Source organism: Sciurus vulgaris (assembly GCF_902686455.1).
Source record: "Sciurus vulgaris genome assembly, chromosome: 3".
Taxonomy (NCBI): domain Eukaryota; kingdom Metazoa; phylum Chordata; class Mammalia; order Rodentia; family Sciuridae; genus Sciurus; species Sciurus vulgaris.
Window position 1 is genome coordinate 76954943 of NC_136463.1, and position 24842 is coordinate 76979784.

Sequence of the window (24842 nt, forward strand, 5' to 3'; positions counted from 1 at the left end):
AGAGGGGACTTTGTTTAGCAAAAGGGGCCTTTCCTTGCCCCAGAGATCCCATGTCACCTGGTCCTAGGAACCTAGACTTGAGAGTCACAGCTTCAAAATTTCATTCACAATTTAAGCTCTGGTCAGAATGTTTAGTCTTTTAATATTTCTGTGCCTTCCTCTATAAAATGGAGAGAAGGGCACCTTCTTCACACAGTTGTTAGGGAAACCAAGTGACATCAGGAATGTGAAGTGCCTAGTACAGTGCCTCATACTAGTAGCTACTCAATGTTAACAAATTCTTCTAAAAAATCAAATCAGAGGGCAACTCTTCAAGGAAGTCTTGTCTGACTACCACATTCAGCCCCCTTTTACACCTTCATTCAACTCCTGCCTTCTTTGTGTTATTTATGCATGATGTACTGATTTCTATTCTATTTTCCACACTGCATATAATGTATCTATTTACATTACCTGTCTCCTCTGAACTGTGAGTTCCTTCAGGACAAGAATAGATTTACTGATTTTGTAATCTTGGTGCATAGCTCCATCAATATTCAAAGTGTTTTAGCATGACCTAATTTTTGAATGACCAACTGAACAACAATTGACTGAACGAATGATGCACAAATTACTACTAGGCACGTAAAAAATTAGTAAGAGAATTAATGACTAAGTAAGTGAGAGATTAATAAAGATTTTAAGAATTTAGTGAGTGTGTAAAGGGAAGATGCAAGAAGGAATCACCAGCTGAATGAATGAAAACCACATTGCAATCAACAGAACCTCCTGTTCTCATCCACAAGGTTTGGAGTCAACTGACTGTGCTAAACAGGTGTGGGAAAGAAATTTCTCTAAGTACCTGTTAAAATTCTTGGCAATACAGAGGTGACAATGCTTTAATTTCAGGGTAATGCTACAGCTTTATGACTTAGTAGTTTTATTTAATGGCCCAATTTAGCAGGAGATTATGCTGTCTGAGCTAGCCCAGAGAGACCACTTTAAAGCTCAGGCCTTCAACACATGCAGATCTGGTCCTAAGTTTTGCCTAGAAGACCAGCCTTCTGGAAGCCCTATGTGGTCACCATGCTTTGGTTGACATCATAATGTATTAAAGAGAAGAAGAGAAATATTTTTAAAAAAGCTTCATTCCTCTAAACTGTTGAATTACAATTCTTCTGAAGTCCAACAGAGTCCTTTGGAAAACACTTCATTTACAGAAAGCAAATCGTCCCTCTGAAATATAAGCAACAATACAAGTATTATTCCAACTGATTAAACTGCTAGTGAGCCACAGCACATCTGTCACCCATGAGTGAGTCTCAACCAGAAAATGATGCTTGTGCTGCCAGAGGACACAGTTTTTGAGCTCCTCCCCAGGATGAGCTGAGCCTGCTATCCATAAAGACACAGGCCATGTTTCCAGAGGAAGGGGAAAGATGGTAAGGGGAAGAACCTTGGCTTACTTTACTTTCTGTTCTGGGGCATTCATTCTCCAGCACTGCTTACCCATTTGCTCATTGATTAAGTGATTGCAAATCCACCTTAAAAGTTGTCATCATTGATCTCCATTTACAGACACAAAAACTGAAGTATACAAAGAGAGTCTTTGTGGGCCCACAGAAAACAAGTATAATAGATAATGAAATAATTCAGAGGTTGCAAAAGGCACAGATACTATTCTCAGTGTCTTAATTGATACTAATTATATACCTTCACAGCTATTGCCCTTCAAAAAATACTAAGCCACATATATGAGCTCAGAATTTACACAGGCAAAGATGGAAAGGGATTAAGAGGCATAGCCAATTTTGTGTTTTTAAAAGATCACTCTGACTTTTTGTAAATTATGAGTCACTGTGGGGACAGCTGAAGACTTAGGCATTTTTTAGTACAAGGACATGTGATTATAAAGTCTCTGATCTTTGAAGGCCACATCTTAATAATTTCTGTATTTTTAGTGGATCATCACTACCTGGCCAGAGCAGACAACCAATGCATATTGGTGCAAAGAAATAGAGGAAGGAAGAATTGCCTCCCAAGCCTTACTCCTCTGATGGTAAGTACTACAAACGTCTCAGTCTAGACAGCTAGACTTGGTATCCTATTTCTACAGTTTACTAGCCTCATTAATGTGTTTTTAAAATAAAAATTATTTCAGCTACTCCTCAGTGATGCATGTTGCACTAGCTGAGTACCCAGCCGATATTCAACATGATTTTATACAGTCAGTAATCAAGTGATAACTTTTTGGAAACACTAATTCTGCAGTGATGACTACCCAACTTATGATAAAAAGCAAACTTGAGAACTTCAGCTCAGCTTGTACTTGTGTAAGCCTTTGGCAAGACAATGGAAGCTAATAATTTTGTTGTTGTTGTTGTTTGTGTGTGTGTGTTGGAAGTGGAAGATTTTGGAGTAGAAATCTGCAGGAAGATGCCTTCACAGAGCTTTATTACAAATGCATATAACACAAACACCTGAGTTCTACTTACTTTTCTATACAATACAACTGTCAAAAAATTGACAACCTCATAAGAAGACCGGGAAAAAAAATCAATGGTCGAACTTAGTGGCCCCATGCTATGTCCTGAACAACTCTAATTTCCCTTGCACTGACCATTTGGTGTATAGTCCAGAGGCAAATCACAACCATTGCTCTAACTTTGGGAAGCAAGGCTAACAGTTTAGACTTAACCATGTGGACACATTACTTTTTGTCAATAGCTGGGATGATAATCTATTACCTGCAATCACACTGTACAATTATGTGCAGGAATATTGGAGAGACCTCAATTGCAGCTTCTCTACCTACTCCATTATGCATGCTTTGATGAGTTTTAATGAAAACAGAGGCTGCTGCCAAAGCAGTGAGAAGTGGAGCATCATAATACCCAGGGTGATAAGATATGGAGCCTTGTAAGGTAGTTTGCAAATGGATTAGGAGATGTTTGAGAATGGAAAACAAGTTTTGCTTTAGAGCTTTACGTAAATGTTCCTTGCAAATTCCTTGTAATGTCTGATGATTGCCCTACAGGTCCACACACATGAAATTGGCATTGTATCTATCACGATAGGAAATAAATGTGTTTTGTTAGTAGATAAACAATTTTGTATGTAAATATGCAATTTTACTGAACAGAGGAAAAGTAGTGTGCAGCTGGGAAATAAAGATCTTTTCATATGCTGACAAGGTGTCCTGTTAACGCTAAAAAGGACACATTGAAAACTGGTTAGAACGAGTTTAAATGTGGAGTTCTAAGGAAAATCTTGTTAGAAATCCTCACCCTTCTGATTCTGCTTTATTCATATTGAAAGTGTCCCCTCCAGAAATGCCCTTTCCAGACTCATAGGGCCACTGAAATCTCATGGCATCTAGAGAAGGGATAAAGATTTTATTGTTGAAAAAATAATGTAGTTGTATATATGTCATTCATACTAGGACAGTAGTGAGCATAGTGAGAGCATAACTAGTAATTATGTAGGATACTGTACTACCCTTCTTCATGACTGTCTACTCTTGGGGGCTAGGAACTCTATGCAGATATTTTAATTCTCACATTAATCTTGAAAAGCAACCATTTTAACACTAGCATTTTATAGATGAAGAAACCAAGATCCAGAAATGTTAAATGCCTGTCCAAGGTCACATTGCTAGAATGTGTTGCACTTGAATTTGAATTACAGTGTGTCTCTAAAACATATTGTCTTCCTATGTTTGAAGAAACAAAGGTATTTGGAAATGCTGGGCAGCAGTGAAAAGATAGGGGGAAATAGGCTGCCTTTTATTCCTGGCCTTACAGAAGAGGATGAAAATAGTAATGACTAAACATGGAGGCCTGTTTGCACAGTTACACACTGTTATTGAGTTAATAGGCAGGCTTGAATCTAGGATAAATTATGAAAAGTAGAAAGGGGAAAAAAGAGAAGCTAGAAATCGTCCTAATTTGGCAGTGATTTCATTTGCCCTGGGATCATTAGAGTTCGTGGAAAAGGAGAACCAAGGATTCATCACACCTTGCATTAGTCCATTTTCCACTGTTATAACAAAATACCTGAGGGTGGATAGGGTAGAAAGAAAGGTGTATTTAGTTCACAGTTTTGGAGAACGGATGTTCAAACAACCTATTACCAGCTCTGGCAAAGACCTCATGACGGACAGCCTTAGAGGGCAGGAGTGAGAGCAAGAGGGAGCCAGAAAGATAGGGAGAAACCAGTCTTGCTCTTATATAACAACTGTCTTATGAGATCTAAGTAGGGTACCATGAGAACTACTTTACCTTTGACCTAATGGACCTAAGGACCTTCCACCTCTTGAAGTTCCAACACCTCTCACATGACCACACTGGGGACCAAACTTCCAACCCTTGGACATATCACACTGAAACCATAGCATACTCTGATACTTATTTTTCAATGTGAAAATCACAGTCCCATGGAAACACACAAGTAAATTGATGGTTATAATGCGGTGTGATCAGTGTCATTGAAGAAATCTACAGAAGAGGGGAGAATTGAATATGGGCATCCAATTGGGCCTGAGGTTACCTGATTGAATTATTCAGGGTTTTTCAGAGAAACACCATACTGGTTGAACAAGGTGTGTGTGTGTGTGTGTGTGTGTGTGTGTGTGTGTGTGTGTGTTTGTTCATGCACATGTGTGTATGCCTGAGACAAAGCAGAAGACGGGGAGAAAGACTGGTAGAAGTTGAATCATGGAGGCTTAGTATGTCTAAAATCTGTAGGATAAGCTGGCAGGCTGGAGATTCTGGGAAGAAGTGCAGTTTGAATCTACATGTCAAAACTCCTTCATGTTCAGGGAAAGTCAGTGTGTGTTCTATTAAGACCTTCAACTGATTGCATGATGTCCACCCACATTATGGAGGAAAGACTGCTTTACTCAAAGGTTATTGATTTAAATGACAGTTTCATTTAAAAAAAATACCTTTGCAGAAAACATTCAGAATAATGTTGGACTGGATATCTCAATATTGAATCCTAGTCAGGATGACACATGAAATTATTCTTCAAACCAAGGGAAGAAGGTAGCCTGAGAAACCTCATGCTTCTGTCTCATCAACCCAAGCTTCCTTTAGAAAGACCTCAGGTGTTTGCTAATTTCCACCACATACCACTCTCTCCTTTTTTTTTTTTTTTTTCACTCCTGTTTTTTCCTGCATATTGGTCCCAGCTCAAGGATTCTTTCCTTTTCTGATGGCATCTCACCTATCCTGCAAGCCCACCTTTTGTGCATTTTCTTTTGGAAAAACTATTCTTAGTCCTCTCTGGACTCTTGGCTGTCTCAAATGCATCCTTTCCTACTTGCTCAACCAGATTGATGGAACCATAATCCCAGTGTCTCCATGATTACCTGAAATGGTCTGAGTTAGTCCAGTCTTTAATCACCACATAGTGGCATGTAGCCCAGTTATCCTTTCCTACAAAACATTGTATTTTAGTATGTCACAGTTTCTCTTCATTGTCTAATGGTCTCTTGGTTCAATTTTTAAACTGAGTGATCCTATCAACTCCTGGGGTTAGTTTGCTTTGGAGGTCTCTTATTCCTTGTATATTTCTTATTTTTATCTTGAACTTAACCCCATTTAACTTAAAAAGGGAAGCCCTTTGTTGGTCAGGTTGAACTTTATTGGACAAGTGTTTCATTTATTTGCACAGTTTGTAGATAACTTTGTGGCCTCTAACTTCAACACCAGTCTTGATCTTTGATGAATTATAATCATCTTCTTAAACTTCTTTGAACAGTCCTTTAAGCATATTGCTATGGATAGGTTCCATTTGCCCCAGGAAATCTAGCTTCCACCCATCTCCAGTTTTGTCTGTGACCAGAAAGGCTAAATGAAAACATTCTACCAACAAAGGTTCTTAACTTCTGGATTCTAGCTGGGTGTGGTCAATAGGGAGTATAGGAAGGTGACTGGAAGGAGCAAGGGAATATTGAAGTCAGAATGTCACTCCCCCTGAGCTGACTGCTTCCCAAGAAGAAATCACAGCACTCCCATGCAGCATCTTCTCCATATACACTCTCTTTCCCAGTCCGATAGCACTTCTTTATCTCCACTGTCCAGGCTTAATGGTGGGAATAGCTCATCTGCTACTTTTTAATGCTCTGGGATATGAATTTTAAAACTTGCCACCACAACACCATTTATGTGCTTGTATCTTTGTAAATACTCCCTAATTTGAACTAAACATCAGGCAAATCCACTGTCCTCAAGATCAGTTTGCAAAAGTCAGTGCTAAGTTCATGAGTGATACAAAGAGAACATCTTATTAGTACTCAGGATATGGTATATCTTTTCTTCCAAACTAGCTAAGTAGTCTGCCATGCTCAAGAATCATCTATGATAAGACTGCTTCTTCTTTTCCAGTCTTCTGGAACTGGGATAGCCTTGCTGGGCAGATTATGCATCTTCAATAGGTTTACCTTGCCCCTAGTCAAGTCTCTTTGATCCTCTCTTTTCTAGTTGTTCCCAGGATTTTCAGTGTTCTATCTAGTGATTCAGAACAGGGACTTTGTGATCCTAACAATTGTGTAGACCACAGAGACACTGGCACTTTGTTCCTGCCATTCATTCTCTCTTCCCCCAAATGTGTTCTCTCATTGCTTCTCTTGATAGTCCCTATTCCCAACCCAGGCTTAAGAGGTACCATCTGCCTGCCCAATAATCCTTCCACTACACTCCAGATTAGGTTAGGCTCCCTTCCTGTGAGTACCCAACACACACTATATATATTCTGTTACTGTCCTCATATTATACTTTAATTGTTGCTGTAATGTCTCCATTAATTAGTCTGTGAAAAAGACTGAAATGATATTGTCAGGGGTTAAACATTTTCTGCCAAAAGTATATATGGAATTCCTAGCCCTGGAAACCTATGAATGTGGCCTATTTGGGAAAATAAATTTTCTATAGATATAATACAGATAAGGTGAGGTCATATGCCATTAGGGTTTAATGTTTGACTCAATCAAATTTGGAGGGTGCCCCTGGTAGGAAGAAAATAAACAAACCCACAGACACAACAAGGGAGAAAACCATGTGACTAGGTCATATGAAAGCATCATGGCTATCTCTGGGTGGCAGAGATTTAGTTTTAGCTAAGGGATGCCAGAGATGGGGCAGACCCCTCCCCATCTCTATAAGTGGGGAAGAGGTGAGGAAGGATTCACCCTATATTCTCCAAAGGAAGAATGATCCTACCAACACCTTGACTTTAGTTTTCTAGTTTTTTATAACTGTGAAATAATATACTTCATTGTTTTGCCCCTCCCAGTGTATGGTTCTGTTACAGCAGTCCTAGGAAACTAATCCAGACACACATCAGAGGTACCTTGCATAGTGTCTGCAGTATGCAAATTTATATTGAGTGAATTAGATTGAGCTGAACTGAATTATAAAATAATTTATAAAGATGTTGAAAGTAGGTACTGTGTGTATTCCCAAAGTAACTTGCTCTTCATCTTCCTCATTTACCACTTCACAGAATCCTCCATCCCAAAACTGAGCCTCTTCTCTCTCCTATCCACTAGTCCCTTGGTGAAGCAAGTTAGAACATGGTTCCAGGAAAGGCACACTATCAAAAGTTTTCCAAAGTCCGATGTAAGTCCACTTCATCAGTAAGCATAAACACTCCCTCAAGTTGCTCCAGTTAATAGGCTTATGCTCCCTATGCAGAGATCATGTTTACATTAAATATGGAAGTTGCTGTTGGAGCATTCGAGCATCTCACCTCCCCACAATTGCCCTGAGAATAGTTTCCATGCACAGACTGCAATCTCCCAGTACAGGTTAGGTACCACCTTTCCTGTAGCAATAGGGAACTGACATTCCCCAGGGTGCATTATGAAGAGGGAAACAGTGAGGATGCAAATTTGCTGTCTTCCACACTGAAAGCTGTTCATCTTCAACGTCATGACAGCCATTTGAAAGTATCTGCAGACTTCTTACGAAAAATTTCTACAGATAATCTCAGAGTTTTCTAAATGAGAAAGGACTGTAAGGTCGCCAGGAAACAGATCTATATTTTAGAAACGTGGCATTAAGCCATAAGCACTCATCTGATTGGCAAATAAAAGAGAACCCAGGTTTCCTGTCTGCAGCACTCTTTGTGCTCATTACGTATTGAAACTGAGGAAAAACTCAAATAAACCCTCTAAATTTAATACACTGCACTTTCTTTGAGTTGATTTTTAAAATCACTGATTTTAGAGGTCATGTAGCTAAGCAATATATTATTAGACTCCATTAGCTTTGCTATAGATAACACCACTTATGTGTAGGTAATGATGATAACAGTTGCCTATGTTGTTTTCCAGGAACTTGGAGCCCCCTTTTGTCTAGCTCCAACTGGTTGAAACCACCTGCCCTTCACTTAGGCCTGGCCAAATGTCTGCTGGATGAATTTTTACTTCAGAAAGCCAAAACTTCACCTCCAGAGTATGCTAACACCACCATTTTCTGAACATGCATGCTATGAAGAGCCATGAAATTTGATTATGCATGCATAGGACACTGGTTACTTCACCTTTCCAAACCTCCAATCACCTTCCATTGTATCTTAGACCATCCTCTGGTGTTATCCTATGCCTTGTCCTTAGGGAGATGGATGTAAGATATGCTTAACCACGTCATGAATAAACTCTGGCAAAACTCATTATTTCAGTGAATGGCATCTTGAATGGGGTACAAAATGGGCCCAGTTCGGTAACACTATTACTCCAGTTTCTACCAAAAGGGCAGAGAAGAGAAGTTTTATGTTTTCAAAAATCAGAGGTAAAGACAGACTGATCTTCTGTATTCTACTTCTCTCCCTTTTCCTTCACTGTCTTCCTTACTCCCTCATTCTCTTTCCTGGACTAGTTTATCAAACTTTTCATAGTGTTATAAATCACTCACATTTAAGACCATCAAAGATTTAAAATTTACAAATAGAAAAGTGTATACTTAATCATCATTACATTTGTGCATTGGAAAATTGTTTGCCAATGAAATATAATTGATAATTCAGCTTCAACACAGCTTTGCTTTTATTTCTATACATACTTTAGGAAAAAATAAAACATAAATATTTTGCAACTTCACATGACCAAAAATATCATATGCAAAATAAATACCAACCCATGACCATCATGGTTCGCAATTTTGGACACAACTCAGTCTCTGATCCTTCAGGATCACAAACAGCAAGTTTTGTGCATCCATACACATTCTCCTTTAGCCATGCTTTTACAACTGTCAATCATAAACCCTCATAAAAGTCTTTTGCAAGGACAAAGAGAAAGTTCCATTTATTGAGACCTTAAAGTCCATAATTTCTATATCCTTGTACTTAAGGGTTTTAGTTTGAAAATGTTTAACCAATTTTCACAAATATATTTTAATTTCAAAACATATGTCAATGATATAAGGAAAAACCTACATTTGGTCTTTATGAAACTTCAAGATTTATGTAAACATATACTAGAAGAACACACATATATGTTCATAGAAAAAGTTTCCCTCTAAATTGCAATAAATATAATTACAATGGCAATGTCTGGATTGTAGAGTCTAGATGGTTTTAATATCTTCTTCATATTTTCCTTTTAGGCCCAGCTTATACAATTAACACTGATTACTTTTATTTTAAAAAATTTTAAATATACCACTTAAAGCAAAACATGTACAATACAAAGTATCCAATTAAGTTTCATTGAAATGGATGATACTGAGTCAGAAAGCTTTTATTTTTTCCTAAGTCTTGACTCAGAGACTTAGAAATTTGTTACCTTGAGCACGTCATGAAATTCTTCTCTTTCCTTCCATGTAAGATGGATATAAAAAATATACATCTGTCTCAGATATTTGTTGTGACAATTAAAAGAGATAATGTTTATTTTATTTTTTCTTTTTACTTATACATGACAGTAGAATGTATTTTGACATATTATACATACATGGAGTATAACTTCCCATTCTTGTGGTCGTACATGATGTGGAGTTACACTGGTTGTGTATTCATATAAAAATAGAGATAATATTTGTAATCTCCCAGTTCAGTTCTCAAAGGTGGTTGATGCTCATTACCACCACTTCTGTTATTTCACAACATAACTGGTCACTCAGTAGGAGGCACTTATGTCCTCTGCCTAATTTTGCAGTCAAATTATTTTTTTGGTATAGACATAGAAAATTTCATCAGACTCACTGGAAAAACTTAGAGAAACTGCAATTAGAGGGATAGAATTTCTGAGGCTGGGTAGCCTGCATTTTTAGCAAGACTCCGTGTGTTTAAAAATAACCTAGTTTCACTGAGAAGACTAGTACTTTACCAGGTTGTCTAACATGATAGGTTACCACAACCATGAAAGAAAACATAATATAATTTCTAATTATGCTTTAGGGCTACTGAAAAGCAACTAGCATACATGAATTTTGGAAAGATGAAATATTGTGAAAAATGCAATGAAGCTGCATCCATTTCCAGGTCTCTAACATTTTCTGCAGAAAATTTCAGACCCTTTGTATGCAGTTACTTAACTTGCTAAGTGTCCTTAGTCATCATTTCTTGCAATGGTTTGCTTGCATTTCTGCCTGTAGGATTGCATGGAAAAGTTCCCAGTTATTATCACTGATGAACAATAGCCACTGTGTCTTATTTCTCTGCATATCTTCAGTGTTCAGGACAGTGTCTGGCTACAGAAAGAGCTTCATACATGTGGTTGCCTTTTTGCAGAGACACCTGGGGCAGGAGGACTCAATGGGCCTTAAGAGGCCCCTATGACTTTTCTGCCGTTCATTATGTGATGCAGCTGGCATCTCCAAAGACAAGTGCTTGAGAGAGACAAACAAAAAAATGTGTACGTGCCAATTAATGTCACTCAAAATGGTAGGAATGCTCCTGTAGCTGAATGTTTGAATAATTATTACATCAAGGTTTTGCACTGTGAAATTATATTTCAGAGAAAATTAGTTATCAGTTGCCATTTCTAAACCCATGTATTAATTGCCACACTCTATGTCCTTCTGTGATTTAGAAAGAAGTCACAGGGTATCATGAAATTGCCAGGAAGAACAAAAATAGCTTACCATTTTTTTAGACATCTAAGGGATGACCAACCTGGCTTGCTGCTCCAATACACTTACAGGTGGTTGCATTTTATCCTTACAACTCTAGGGAGTGGGAGATATCATTCCCATTTTGATGACAAACAACTGAAGCTCAGAGAGAATATTAAGACTCACCCAGATACATAGTCCTCAGGGTAAGATACAAATGAAGTTTTCCTACTTACTGAATCAGAACTTCCCACTGAACTTTAAGCTTTGGTTTTTGTTTGTTTTCCTTTTCATTCTGTTTTCAATTTAAGAGAGATCATGTCCTTGGCAAGCTTGACAGAGAACACTTGATAATTAATTCTCAGTTCAGCAAAATATTATTAGGATCATTCACAGATTTTCTCCTCTCTTTTTCCTGAAAATAACCTAGCTGATAATTTCTAACATTTACCAAAATAATTTGTCTCAGAAAAAGTTGGTTCTTTTTTTTTTATTTCTTTTTATTTTGATTTATTAAAAGTAAAATGTACTGACCTCTGAGCTCATAGTCACCATGGGCTAATGTCCAATGATGTGGTTTAGTTTAAGTGGACATAGTAATATCTTCTTAAATCAATTCTTATAATACATTTAAATTAAATAATGTTACAACTGCTCTAGGATTTGAGTATGAATGAAAAGATAAGAGGATGGGAAACGAGGCTCCTTCCAGTGATTTCCCTTGACTTTGCACCACCAGTGACTAGGTTATGCTTGAGTAGGAACTCTGCACTCTTACCAGTGATGTTGCAGTACACTTGGAGAGGTCCCAGGGGCCCACTGCCATCAGAGTCGATGTAGAAGAATCCAGCCATGTGCCCTTGGTGCCTATAAACCTCACAGGATTTCTCGTAGATGGCTGAAAAGACAGAAAGGCAGCAGACAGGAAAGTTTGCTTGGCTCTGCATTTCCTTCTGTAGGTATTAGTACCTCCGATTATATGTGCTTTCCATGCTTCCTTCTTTCTCTTCTTCTATATCCTCAGCTGGTCCCCCATGCCTTTAAAAACTAGTGTTTCAACACTTGATGGACACCTATCCTCCATTTATCTTAACTCATCCATTCTTCCATTCCTCTAAACTCAGTTCACAGGTTATACCCTTCCCCAGTCTCCCCTTACCTCTTATATGCCACTCCTCTTTGCTGATTTATATATCCTTCCCCTATGTCCCCATAGAACATTAAGCTAAGATCATCCATAGAATATTCTGGTTCCCACCGTGCTATGGGATACAGAATCTGCAAAAGTAGTGGCCATGTATTATTTTACACTGTGTCCCAGCATCACACAGTGGGAATTCAATTAATGTTTGATTAGTGAATTAAAGAAAAATAAATGCACACATGCAGTAATGCATCTTCACTAATGAAGTACAAGGATACTGTCTAATTTCGATACATCCAGTAACTGACAGAGTAATTGAAAAACCACATTCAGTCCATTTTAACTGAACTGGCACCTAACTAATTCACTGATTCTTTTTAACAGATGTGGTTACCATCAGAGGACAAAAGCATGGATTAGGCAATCACGCTGTGCCCCAGAAAACTCAAAGCATGTCTGTGTGCAGCCACAGAAGTTTTTGATTCTTAAATCAGGACAGGCACATGTGCCCCCAAATAGAAGACTTTGACTGATCTATCTGTTTGAGAAACATAAATTTCATTAAACCACATGCATAAATTTGGAGGAATGTAAAGAGGCATCAAATGGTGTCTCATACATGAGAATATAAAATGTCATCTGATGGGTTCAGACAAAATGTGGTGGTTCAGAGCAGCAGGTGCGCATCCAAGTGTGTCACCCGTTCGTGCTTAAAACACTTCAGTGGCTCGAAACAGCCTTCAAGATATAGTACAAACTCCTCACCTTAGCCAGCTCCTGCCCCTTGTGACTAATGCCCCATCCCAGGAATATGAAGCTGCAGTTTATCATGATCAAGTGTGAGGGGTGTCTCAAATAATTCATTACCAGTAAAATTCTAAAGCCTGAGAGAGTTTGACTTTTTATAAATTAGAGTGAATTCAAGGTTATACTTTTATTTATGGAAATTTCTCTAGCATTCCTGCACACTTCCTGAAGCCTGAGGTAAATGAGAGTATTGTCATTTGTGGCCTACATAGCAAGCATAATATATAGCTTATTTGTATTTACTAAACTCTGTGTATGAGTCTGACACACAAGTGAAAGCTAACCTGTGTGTGTGTGACCCCTCCACAAACACCCTCATGCTCCCACAATGACAACCACATGCAAAGAATGGCTATTGTCCCATGACAGGTAAATGCCACCCATGCAGCATGTGGATGATTGCATAGTGGTTCAGAACATGAATGTTAGACTCAGACGAGGCAGTTTCTCAGTGTGGGACTACCACTTCCTATCTATGATAGCTTGAACGAACTGCTTCACCTGTGTTGGGCACCTCTTAAAGTGACTCCTGTGATGGATGCTTCCTGGTATTCATATTCTGTTCAAAAATCCATCTTTTCCCCCTGAGTGAGCTGTACTTATTGACTTGTTGTAGTGAACAGAATATGACAGAAGTGATAGATGCAATTTCCAAGAATAGATTGTAAAAAGACAGTGGCTGCCATCTTGGTTGCTCCTGTATCACTCCTGGTAGTAGAAGTCAAATGCCTTTTCATGGCAGAGCCCTGTGAAGTGGCCCACAAGAGTAAGCTTCAAAGCTTCTGCAGCATACCATGAGAGTGAGCACTGAAGCAGATCCCCAGAGTTCAAGCTTGAGATGATAGCAACCTTGTTTAACATCTTGATTGCAGTCACATGAAAGACAGCCAGAACCATCCTCTAAACTGCTCACAAACCCAAAGCAACTGTGAGATGATAATGTGCGTTGTTTCCACGAGCTAAGTTTTCCAATTATTCATTACAAGAGATAGCTAATCAACTCTCCAAACATTTTTTTCATCTAGCTGTAGGTCTAAAAAGAGTCTATTTTCCACAGTCCTAGTAAGTATTCAAAGTGATAATTCACTTTTCTATATGGTATGTAGAAACTACTTGATTAATATTAACTATAATAAATATTATCTCTCATTTCATGTTATTGCTTTTACTTTTGATCAATTCTTTACCCAATTCTTTACCCATTTCTCAGTCTCATTATTATTCAAGATACTTGTTATGAAAAAAAGTGACCCTTAAATCCCTTCTGCATACAGATGATAACTTTGAATTATTAGTTTATTCTTTTGGTAATGACTGTTGTATCTTTCAATAACATATCTATTCTGGTATGTCTTTTTTTTTTATTTTTACTTTTTCAACAAATTTATTTACTTTCAGAAATATGGAAGATGAGGATTTAACCCATTTTAACCCCTCCCCAAAACAGAAACAACTTTGTATTTCTATATCCTTCTAATGGAGTCATATTGTAATTATAGTTAGATCAATGGTTACCACTTATAGAGGTATGACAATGTTAATGTTATTCACAAATTAGCTACATATTTTAATGTGATTACTTTTCCTTTCCTGGAGAAAATTTAGTTTTTCTGGAAATTAGTAATTATCATATGTCCTCAGCTGGTGCATCGCTGTAATCCCAGAGCCTTGGGAGGTTGAGGCAGGAGGAACATGAGTCCAAAGCCAGCCTCAGCAAATTAAAGAGGACTTAAGCAATTTCAAGAGAAATTGTCACTCAGTGAAGTATAAAATAGGGCTGATAATGTTGCTCAGCGGTTAAGCACCTGTGGGTTCAACCCCTGGTACCAAAAGAAAGAAAATTGTCATTTATTCTCATTTCCATGTTTTTCTTTCTCTTCTCTCTTCTCATATTTTACATAAATACACACATAAACATATATATGTATACATATAGCATACATAACAGATGTCACTAATTTAATTCTAAATTTGTTAACAATTATAAGAAAATGTATCCCAAAATATTCACATAAAATTAATATAAACAGACATGTATGGAGGGGAGAGAAAATAAGGTAATAGAGACAAGAATAAAACCAGACTTTCCTGGATGTTTTGTATTTTTAACTTTGAAACCATAAAAATATTTCAAATAATTAAAAACAAAAGTGTAAGTAACAGAAGGAAAAAAATAGTAGTGCCTTCTTAATCACTGGGAGAAAATGAAAACAAATTAACTAGGAACTCTTTCAAGTGGTATTATGATTCAGCATTTTCTTTTTAACTTTTTTTTAATCACAGAATTCAGATATATATGAATAACAGAGTAATAATGAACCTGATATCATGGTTCGCAATCAGTGCTATTTGACTTATCTTCTGTCATCTACAGTTTCTGTGTTTCAGTTATCAATTATTTCATAAAAAAAAAATATTCAAAATGAATCACTTCACTTTTTGTTAAAACAACCCTTCCATGGTTCTGCAGATTGGCCACTGAGGCTGGGCTTAGCTGAATTGTTTTTGGCCAAGCTCAGATCACCAGTGAGGGCTACCCATGCATCTGCAGTCAGCTGCTGAAGTGCAGAAGCTGCTGGTAGTAAATGGGCATTTCAGTTCTTTCCCATGAAGTCTTTCATATTCTAGCAAATCAGTTTGCATAATAAAGACTCCCTGAGCAGTAAGAGGGCAAGTGTTTGCCAGACCTCTGATTGCATGATGTTTGATGATGCCCCATCTTCCAAAGAAAGTAACTGAGCCAAACTCCTAAGAACTGATCTCAAGCTTCTGAAACAAGTGCAGCTATAGGATAGGTGTTGATTGCATCTTTGTTTGACTTCATGGGGCAGGATCACACTAGGATGTAACAAACAAAAAGGAAATGTTGGGATTTGAATATCTCTTATCACCTTAGTTAGCCTACTATTCTTTATACACTTGTTCCTTAAACTTTGGCTCAGTTACCAGGTGATCTCTAAGGGCAAAGCCTGGTAAGAAGAATTTCTACGAATAGACACTATAAATGAGTTCATAAAATATAAGTACTTTGCCCAAAGACAACCAGCTGGCAAGTGGTTACTAAAATTCTATCATTGTGCTATGCTTTGGATCCAGAATATCCCTTAAAGACCTATGGCACCCTAATCTTCAGATGGTGCTATTGGGAGGTGGGACCTAGTTGGAGGTCTTTAGGTTACTGGGGACATGACCTTAAAGGAGATTGGGGAGCCCTAGCTAGTTCCTTTCTCTTCTTTTCTTCTTGGTCATGAAGTGAGCAAGGAACTCCTATCTGAGTTCCTGCCATGATACACTGCTCAGCTACAGGTCCAAAGCAAAAGGACCCAATCAATCATAGACTGAAACTTCCGAAATTATAAACCAAAATAAACCTTTTTCTCTATAAATTCATTATTATTAATTTTTTATAGTGACAAAAAACTGACTAGTACACACTTCTTCCTGATTTGTTAGTGGGAATACTTTATAAATCTCAAATGTCAATCATCTCTAATTTGATTTCCCTTAACAATTAGATTGTATGGGAAAAGCAAGATAAAACCTGATATTTTCCTTTAATTCATCAGTTTCAAAACACTAAAGTGTCTACCTAACATTTTCTAAAAGTGATGAAGGAAAATATTTGTAGAATTATTATGAACTTAAATTCTAAAAAAACATTTGATATTTAAAGAGTAATTTGACAGGTAGGACAAAGTAAAGTTTGTTCTGCTAGGAAAACAAAACAAAAACAAAACAAAATAACAAAAATCTTGAGACAGTGAGTAATTTGACTTTTAACAGAATTGTTATTTTATTATGAAACAATTATAAACAGAAAAAAATAGTTAATTATGATATTGTCATCATATTTTTTAATCTAACACAAAATCTAAAGTATAAAAATTTTATAAAATTCTTAATCTTAATTTGAGATTGTGATATCAGTATGAACTCATTATTTAATTTTTTAGTAATATAGCATCTTTTCATATTTGTATCACTGAAAATGCTACCAACAATCTACTGCACAATAGTCTCTAAATACAATTTCCCATTAAAAAACAACAAGGATTTAATGGGCTCCATGTTTGAGACAGGAAATGGTTAGAACAACTTGTATTGCCTGAAAAAACAAGAAAACAAGAAAAATATTGAAAATTGGATTCATGTCAAAATAGCAGAAGAACAGCTGGGCGCTGTGACACATCCCTGTTATCCCAGCAGCTTAGAGGTTGAGGCAGAAGGATCATGAGTTCAAAACCAGCCTCAGCAAAAGTGAGGTGCTAAGCAACTCAGTGAGACCCTGTCTCTAAGTAAAACACAAAAAAGGACTAGGGATGTGGCTCAGTGGTCCAGTGCCCCTGAGTTCAATCCCCAGTACTCCCCGCAAAATAAAGTAGAATAAAAGGAGAATCAATTTGATAGAAGAATTAGAATATCAAAAAGTGTAGTCACTGTAATTGTTAAATATATGCATTTCCTAGTATCTATCCCATCTATATATCCAAGTGTTTTGGGCACTTCTCAAAGTTGCTAATAAATGAACTCTTGTTATAAAAATTAGAAATAATACAGAACATATTCTATTTATGTTGTATTAGCTGTGTTTGAGAGCAACATAACAATCCAAAAAGATAATTTTTGGAAAATAATCAAATCTAGAAAATGTAAAAGGAATACAATAGTCTACTGACCCTTTCTGCAGAGAACATATTTCAAGACTCCCATAAGCTTTTTGAAACCATGGATAGTCCTGAACCCTATATATACCATGTCTTTAATTCTTATACATACATACCTGTGATAATGTTTCATCTGTTAATTAGGCACAAGAGATTACAAAAATAACCAATAATAAAATAGAATTATATAATCATAATAAATTTTAATAAAATCTATGTGAGAGTGATTTCTCTCTCTTTCTCAATATATTCCATTTTACTGTTCTGTATTTTTTGGTACTGCTTGACCACCAAGAAAAATGTAATCCAAGGTGAATGGGAATAACAGAATCATCTTTTTAAAATACCCAGTAAAGCAAAAGAATAAGAATAATGAAGTCCTGCTCAAATCATTAAGTAAGAAGTTAATAGAGGATATTTTAGTGCATGGATTCAACTAGTGATACTCAAACTCATGAGTCAATATTAGCATCCCTAAAAGTGATTATAAGGGTGCTTCTAACATAGTGGGACAAAAGTCCATAGCCCCACCTAAAACATATCTTTGCCAAAAATTGAAGCTGAGTCTAGTCAGGCTCTGAGTCCTAAACACCAATTCATAGGAAGAGGTAGAGAAACATGCTGTGTACACTATAAGGACATGATTCATCATCATAACCTTAATAGGAATTGCATTGAATCTGTATAGTGCTTTCGGTAGTGTACCATTTTGACAATATTAATTCTGCCTATCCAAAAATTTGGGATATAGCTCTGTCTTCCATGATCTTCAACTTCTTTCTTTAGTGTTCTGTTACTTTCATTGCAGAGATCTTTCACATCTTTTGTTAAATCAATTCCCAAATATTTTATATTCTTTAAGGCTGTTGTGAATGGGATAGTTTTCCTAATTTATTTTTCAGCTGATTCATCAGTGATATATAGGAACACAATCTATGAGTGTTAATTTTATATTCTGCTACTTTGATGAATTCATTTATGAGTTCAAGAAATTTTCTGATGGAGTTTTTTGGGTCTTCTAAATATAGAATCATGTAGTCAGCAAATAGGGATAGTTTGAATTCTTCTTTTCTTATTTGTATTCCTTTAATTTCTTTCCTCTGTCTAATGGCTTTGGCTAAAGTTTATGGTACTATGTTGAATAGAAGTACTGGAAGGGGTCATCTCTATCTTTTTCCAGTTTTTGGAGGGAATGCTTTCAATGTATTTCTATTTAAAATGATGTTGGCCTTGGTTAGCATATATAGCTTTTACAATGTTGAGGTATGTTCTTGCTATCCTTAGTTTTTCTAGTATTTTAGCATGAGTTGATGTTATATTTTATCAAATGCTGTCATTAAATTCATTTGGAAAAATAAGAGACCCAGAACAGCCAAAGCAATCCTCAGCAAGAAAAGTTGAAGAAGGAAACATCACAATACCAGATCCTAAATTATTCTACAGAACCACTGAAACAAAAATGTCATGGTATTGGCACTGAAACAGACATGAAGACCAATGATACAGAATAGAAGACAAAAGAGACAAACCCACATAAATATTGTTGTTTCATACTAGACATAGATGCCATAAACATATCTTGGAGAAAAGATACTTCTTCAACAAATGGTATGGGGAAACCTGGAAATCCGTATGTAATAAAATGAAATTACACCCCTAGCTCTCATCCTGCACAAAACTCAATTCAAAGTGAATCAAGGACTAGGCATTAGACTAGAGACACTGAGCCTACTAGAAGAAAAAGTAGACCCAAATGTGCATCATGTCAGCTTAGAAACCAAATTCCTCAACAAGATTCCTAAGGAACGAGAAGTAAAATCAAGAATACAAACAACTAAATGCTGGCGAGGATGTGGGGAGAAAGGTACACTCATACATTGTGGTGGGACTGCAAATTGGTGTGACCTTTATGGAAAGCAGTATGGAAATTCCTCAGAAAACTTGGAGTGGACACACCATTAGACCCAGCTATCCCACTCCTCAGTCTATACCCAAAGGACTTAAAATCAACATACTACAGTGACACAACCACATCAATGTTTACAGCAACTCAATTCACAATAGCTAAACTATGGAACCAACTTAGGTGCCCTTCAACAGATGAATGGATAAAGAAAATGTGATACATATATATATATGTGTGTGTGTGTGTGTATTTTATTTATATATTACATTTTCTTTATATATATATAAATATATATATAAAATAAATATATATGAATTTATAATTATATATATTATTTATATATATATTTATATATATTATATATTCATATATATTTATAAATATATTTATATATTTATATTTATATATATAAATATACATATATTTATATATATTATATATGTATATATATAAAATGGAGTATTTCTCAGCCTTAAAGAGGAAAGAAATTATGGCATTTTCAGGTAAATTGAATGAGCTGGATAATATCATGCTAAGCGAATAAGCCAGTCCCAAAAAACCAAAATCTGAATGTTTTCTCTGATATGTGAATGCTAATTTACAAAGGGGGGAGTTGACTAGGGAAGTATAGAGTTACTTTAAATTAGGTAGAGGACAGTGAAGGGAGGGAAGGGAGTTTAGGGATAGGAAGGATAGTAGAATGAATGAGAAATTATGTACATATATAATTATAGGACCAATGGGGTTCTACATCATGTGTAACCAAAAGAATGAGAAATTATATTACATTATACATGGTGTGACAAAGTGCATTCTACTATCATGTATAACTAATTAAAACAAATAAAAAAATTTTAAAAGTTACATTGAGATTTCATTTCGCTTTAGTCAGAATGCAAATTGCCAAGAATATAAGTAACAATAAAAGTTGGTAAGGATGTAGGGAAAGGGTTCACTCATACATTGCTGGTGAGACTGCAAATTGGTACAACCACTCTGGAAAGCTGTGTGGAAATTCCTCAGAAAACTTGGAATGGAACCACCATTTGACTCAGCTATCCCACTCCTCAGTTTATACCCAAAGAACTTAAAATCAGTATTTTACAGTGACGTGGCCACATCAATGTTTATAGCAACTTAATTCACAATAATTAAGCTACAGAGTCAATCTAGATATCCTTCAACAGATGAGTGGATAAATAAAATGTGATACACATATATGATGGAATATTACTCAGTCATAAAGAATAAAATTATGAGCTCTCTGCACAGAACCAGCTCCAAGTCCCTGAGCCAGCACTGCAAGCTCCGGCCCACAGGTTGCTTCAGGGACCAGGACAGGGCAGCCAGGGACTTCCCCAAGCAGCCCAGCTCCCTCTGGTGGGAAGCACCTCTCTAGGCTAGCTTCTCAGAGCAGACCACCCAGTGAGAGCCTTTCCACACAGAGCCAGTCACAAGTCCCCAAGCGAGCGGAGAGGTCTGACCCACAATCAGCCTCTGGGACCAGGGCAGGGCAGCCAGAGACCACTCCAGGCAGCCCTGTCCCCTCTGGCCGCAGGCTTTTTCCACGGGGCGATCCAAGATGTTGGACTAGAGGGTGACTGCATCTCCAGTCACTCCAGAATCCAGGATTCAAGAAGGGGAGACATTGAGAGACTCGGACTAAAATAGAGCCACGGGGTGAGTCTCCCCTACCCGGTGAAGCTCGGGCTGGGTGGCAGGTCCAGGTAGGGGTGGCTTATCAGAGTACGGCAGGGCAGCTAGAGTGTTCCCCAGGCAGCCCTGTGCACTCCAGCAGTGGCTCGTCCCACACAGCCAGCTTCTCAGAGCAGGCCCCCCAGTGAGAGCCTTTCCACACAGGGCCAGCTTCAAGCCCTGGAACCAGTAGGGGGCTAGGGGCAGCTTTCTTCAGAAGCACTGCATTATTAAGTTACTCCAAGACTTCAGGCTACTGAAGGCTGGGAGGTGATACACTGGAAATCTCCAGGGACACTATAAGCCAATAGAGGAAATCTGCAATATCACAGTCTCAATGACATCTGACCAATATGTGAAAACAAGGGAAGAAAATGTCCCAAACAAACCTAGATACTATATCAATAAAACCCAAAGACAGCACAGCAGAAATGTCAGAAAGGGAGTTCAGAATGTACATAATTAAAACAATCAGGGAAGCAAACAAGGAGATGAAAGAGCAAATGCAGGCTTTAAATGATCACACCAATCAACAGTTAAAAGAGCAAATATGCAAAGCAAGAGATAATTTCAATAAAGAGTTAGAGATACTGAAAAAAAACAAACAAACAGAAATCCTTGAAATAAAGGAAACAATAAACCAAGTTAAAAACTCCATAGAAAGCATAACCACTAGGATAGAACACCTGGAAGATAGAACCTCAGATATTGAAGAAAAAATATTTAATCTTGAAAACAAAGTTGACCAAACAGAAAAGATGGTAAGAAATCATGAACAGAATCTACAAGAATTATGGGATATCATGAAAAGGCCAAATTTAAGAATTATTGGGATTGAGGAAGGCTGAGAGAAACAAACCAAAGGAATGAACAATCTATTCAATGAAATAATATCAGAAAATTTCCCAAATCTGAAGAATGAAATGGAAAACCAAGTACAAGAGGCTTATAGGACTCCAAATATACAAAATTACAACAGACCCACACCAAGGCACATTATTATGAAAATACCTAACAAACAAAATAAAGACAGAATTTTAAAGGCTGCGAGAGAAAAGAATCAAAATACATTCAGGGGGAAACCAATAAGAATATCAGCAGATTTTTCAATCCAGACCCTAAAAGCTAGAAGACACTGGAACAACATTTACCAAGCCCTGAAGGAAAATGGATGCCAACCAAGAATCTTATACATAGCAAAACTTACTTTCAGATTTGACAATGAAATAAGATACTTCCATGATAAACAAAAGCTAAAGGAATTTATAAAAAGAAAGCCAGCATTACATAACATTCTCAGCAAAATATTCCATGAGGAAGAGATGAAAATCAATGATGCAAATCACCAAAGGGAGGAACTAGCCTAAAGGAATAGCCAAATAAAGGAGAAACCAAATCATGTCAAAAAACAAAAATGAGTCAAATGACTGGGAAAATAAATCATATCACAATAATAACCCTGAATGTTAATGACCTGAACTCATCAATCAAAAGACATAGACTGGCAGATTGGATTAAAAAGAAAAAATGAACAATATGTTGCCTGCAAGAGACTCATTTCATAGAAAGAGATACCCATAGACTTAAGGTGAAAGGATGGGAAAAAACATACCATGCACACGGACACAGTAAAAAAGCTGGAGTATCCATCCTCATTTCAGATAATGTGGACTTCAAGCCAAAACTAGTCAGAAGAGATAAAGAAGGACATTATATACTGCTTAAGGGAAACATAAATCAGCAAGATATAACAATCATAAATATCTATGCCCCAAACATTGGCTCATCCATGTACGTCAAACAAATCCTACTCAATTCCACAAATCAAATAGACCACAACACAATAATACTAGGCGATTTTAACACACATCTCTCACCACTGGATAGATCTTCCAAACAAAAATTGAATAAAGAAACCATAGATCTTAATAACACAATCAACAATTTAGAGTTAATTGACTTATATAGAATATACCATCCAACAAAGAACGAACACACTTTCTTCTCAGCAGCACATGGCTCCCTCTCTAAAATAGACCATGTTTTATGCCTCAAAGCTACTGTAAGCAAATACAAGAAGATAGAGATACTACCTTTTACTCTATCAGATCATAATAGATTGAAATTAGAAATAAATGACAGAATAAAAAACAGAAACTTCTACAATACCTGGAGATTAAATAATAACTATTATATGATGAATGGATAACAGAAGACATCAGGAGGGAAATTAAAAAATTTTTAGAAATAAACGAGAACAAAGACACATCATATCAGAATCTCTGGGACACTATGAAAGCAGTAATTAAAGGAAGATTTATTTCGTGGGGCACATTCAACAACAGAAGTAGAAATCAACAAATAAACGACTTAACACTAGAGCTCAAAGCCCTAGAAAAAGAAGAGCAGACCAACACCAAAAGTAGTAGAAGACAGGAAATAGTTAAAAACAGAGCCGAAATCAACGAAATTCAAACAAAAGAAACAATTGGAAAAATTAACAAAATAAACAGTTGGTTCTTTGAAAAAATAAACAAAATTGATAAACCCTTAGCCACACTAACAAAGAGACAGAGGGAGAAAAATTACTAAAATTCGGAATGAACAAGGAAATATCACTACTGACACAAGTGAAATACAAAACATAATTAGAAGCTATTTTGAAAATCTATACTCCAACAAACAGAAAACCTCGAAGACATCCACAAGTTTCTAGAGACATGAATTACCTAAACTGAACGAGGTGGACATACACAACTTAAATAAGTCAATTTCAAGCAATGAAATAGAAGAGGCCATCAACAGCCTACCAACAAAGAAAAGTCCGCGACCAGATGGGTTCTCAGGCATGTTCTACAAAACCTTTAAAGAAGAGCTCATTCCAATACTCCTCAAAGTATTCCATAAAATAGAAGAGAAGGGAACCCTCCCAAACTCATTCTATGAAGCCAATATCACCCTGATACCTAAACCAGACAGAGATACATCAAGGAAAGAAAATTTCAGACCAATATCCTTAATGAATATCGACGCAAAAATTCTCAACAAAATTTTAGCAAACCGCATACAAAAATGTATTAGAAAGATAGTGCACCACGATCAAGTGGGTTTTATCCCAGGGATGCAAGTTTGGTTCAACATCTGGAAATCAATAAATGTCATTCACCATATCAACAGACTAAAAGTTAAGAATCACATGATTATTTCAATAGATGCAGAAAAAGCATTTGATAAAATACAGCATCGCTTCATGCTCAAAACACTAGAAAAAATTGGGGTAGTGGGAACATTCCTGAACATTGTAAAGGCCATCTACGCTAAGCCCATGGCCAATATCTTTCTAAATGGTGAAAAACTGAAAGCATTCCCCCTAAAAACTGGAACAAGGCAGGCATGCCCTCTTTCACCACTTCTATTCAACATCATTCTTGAGACTCTAGCCAGAGCAATTAGACAAACCAAAGAAATTAAAGGGATACGAATTGGAAAAGAAGAACTCAAACTATCCCTGTTTGCTGATGGCATGATTATATATTTAGAGGAACCTGGAAATTCCACCAGAAAACTCTTAGAACTCATAAGTGAAT

At 36.8% G+C, this 24842-nt stretch overlaps 1 protein-coding gene across 1 annotated transcript in view; it reads right to left on the reverse strand.

Annotated features, from left to right (window-relative positions):
• The window catches only part of CNTNAP5 (contactin associated protein family member 5), an 861232-nt gene that overhangs the window by 293767 nt on the left and 542623 nt on the right, over window positions 1-24842 (reverse strand). The window contains exon 12 of the mRNA XM_079133610.1: window positions 11818-11937. Coding sequence (XP_078989736.1) covers window positions 11818-11937 — 120 coding nt within the window. The remainder of the gene's footprint in view (window positions 1-11817; window positions 11938-24842) is intronic.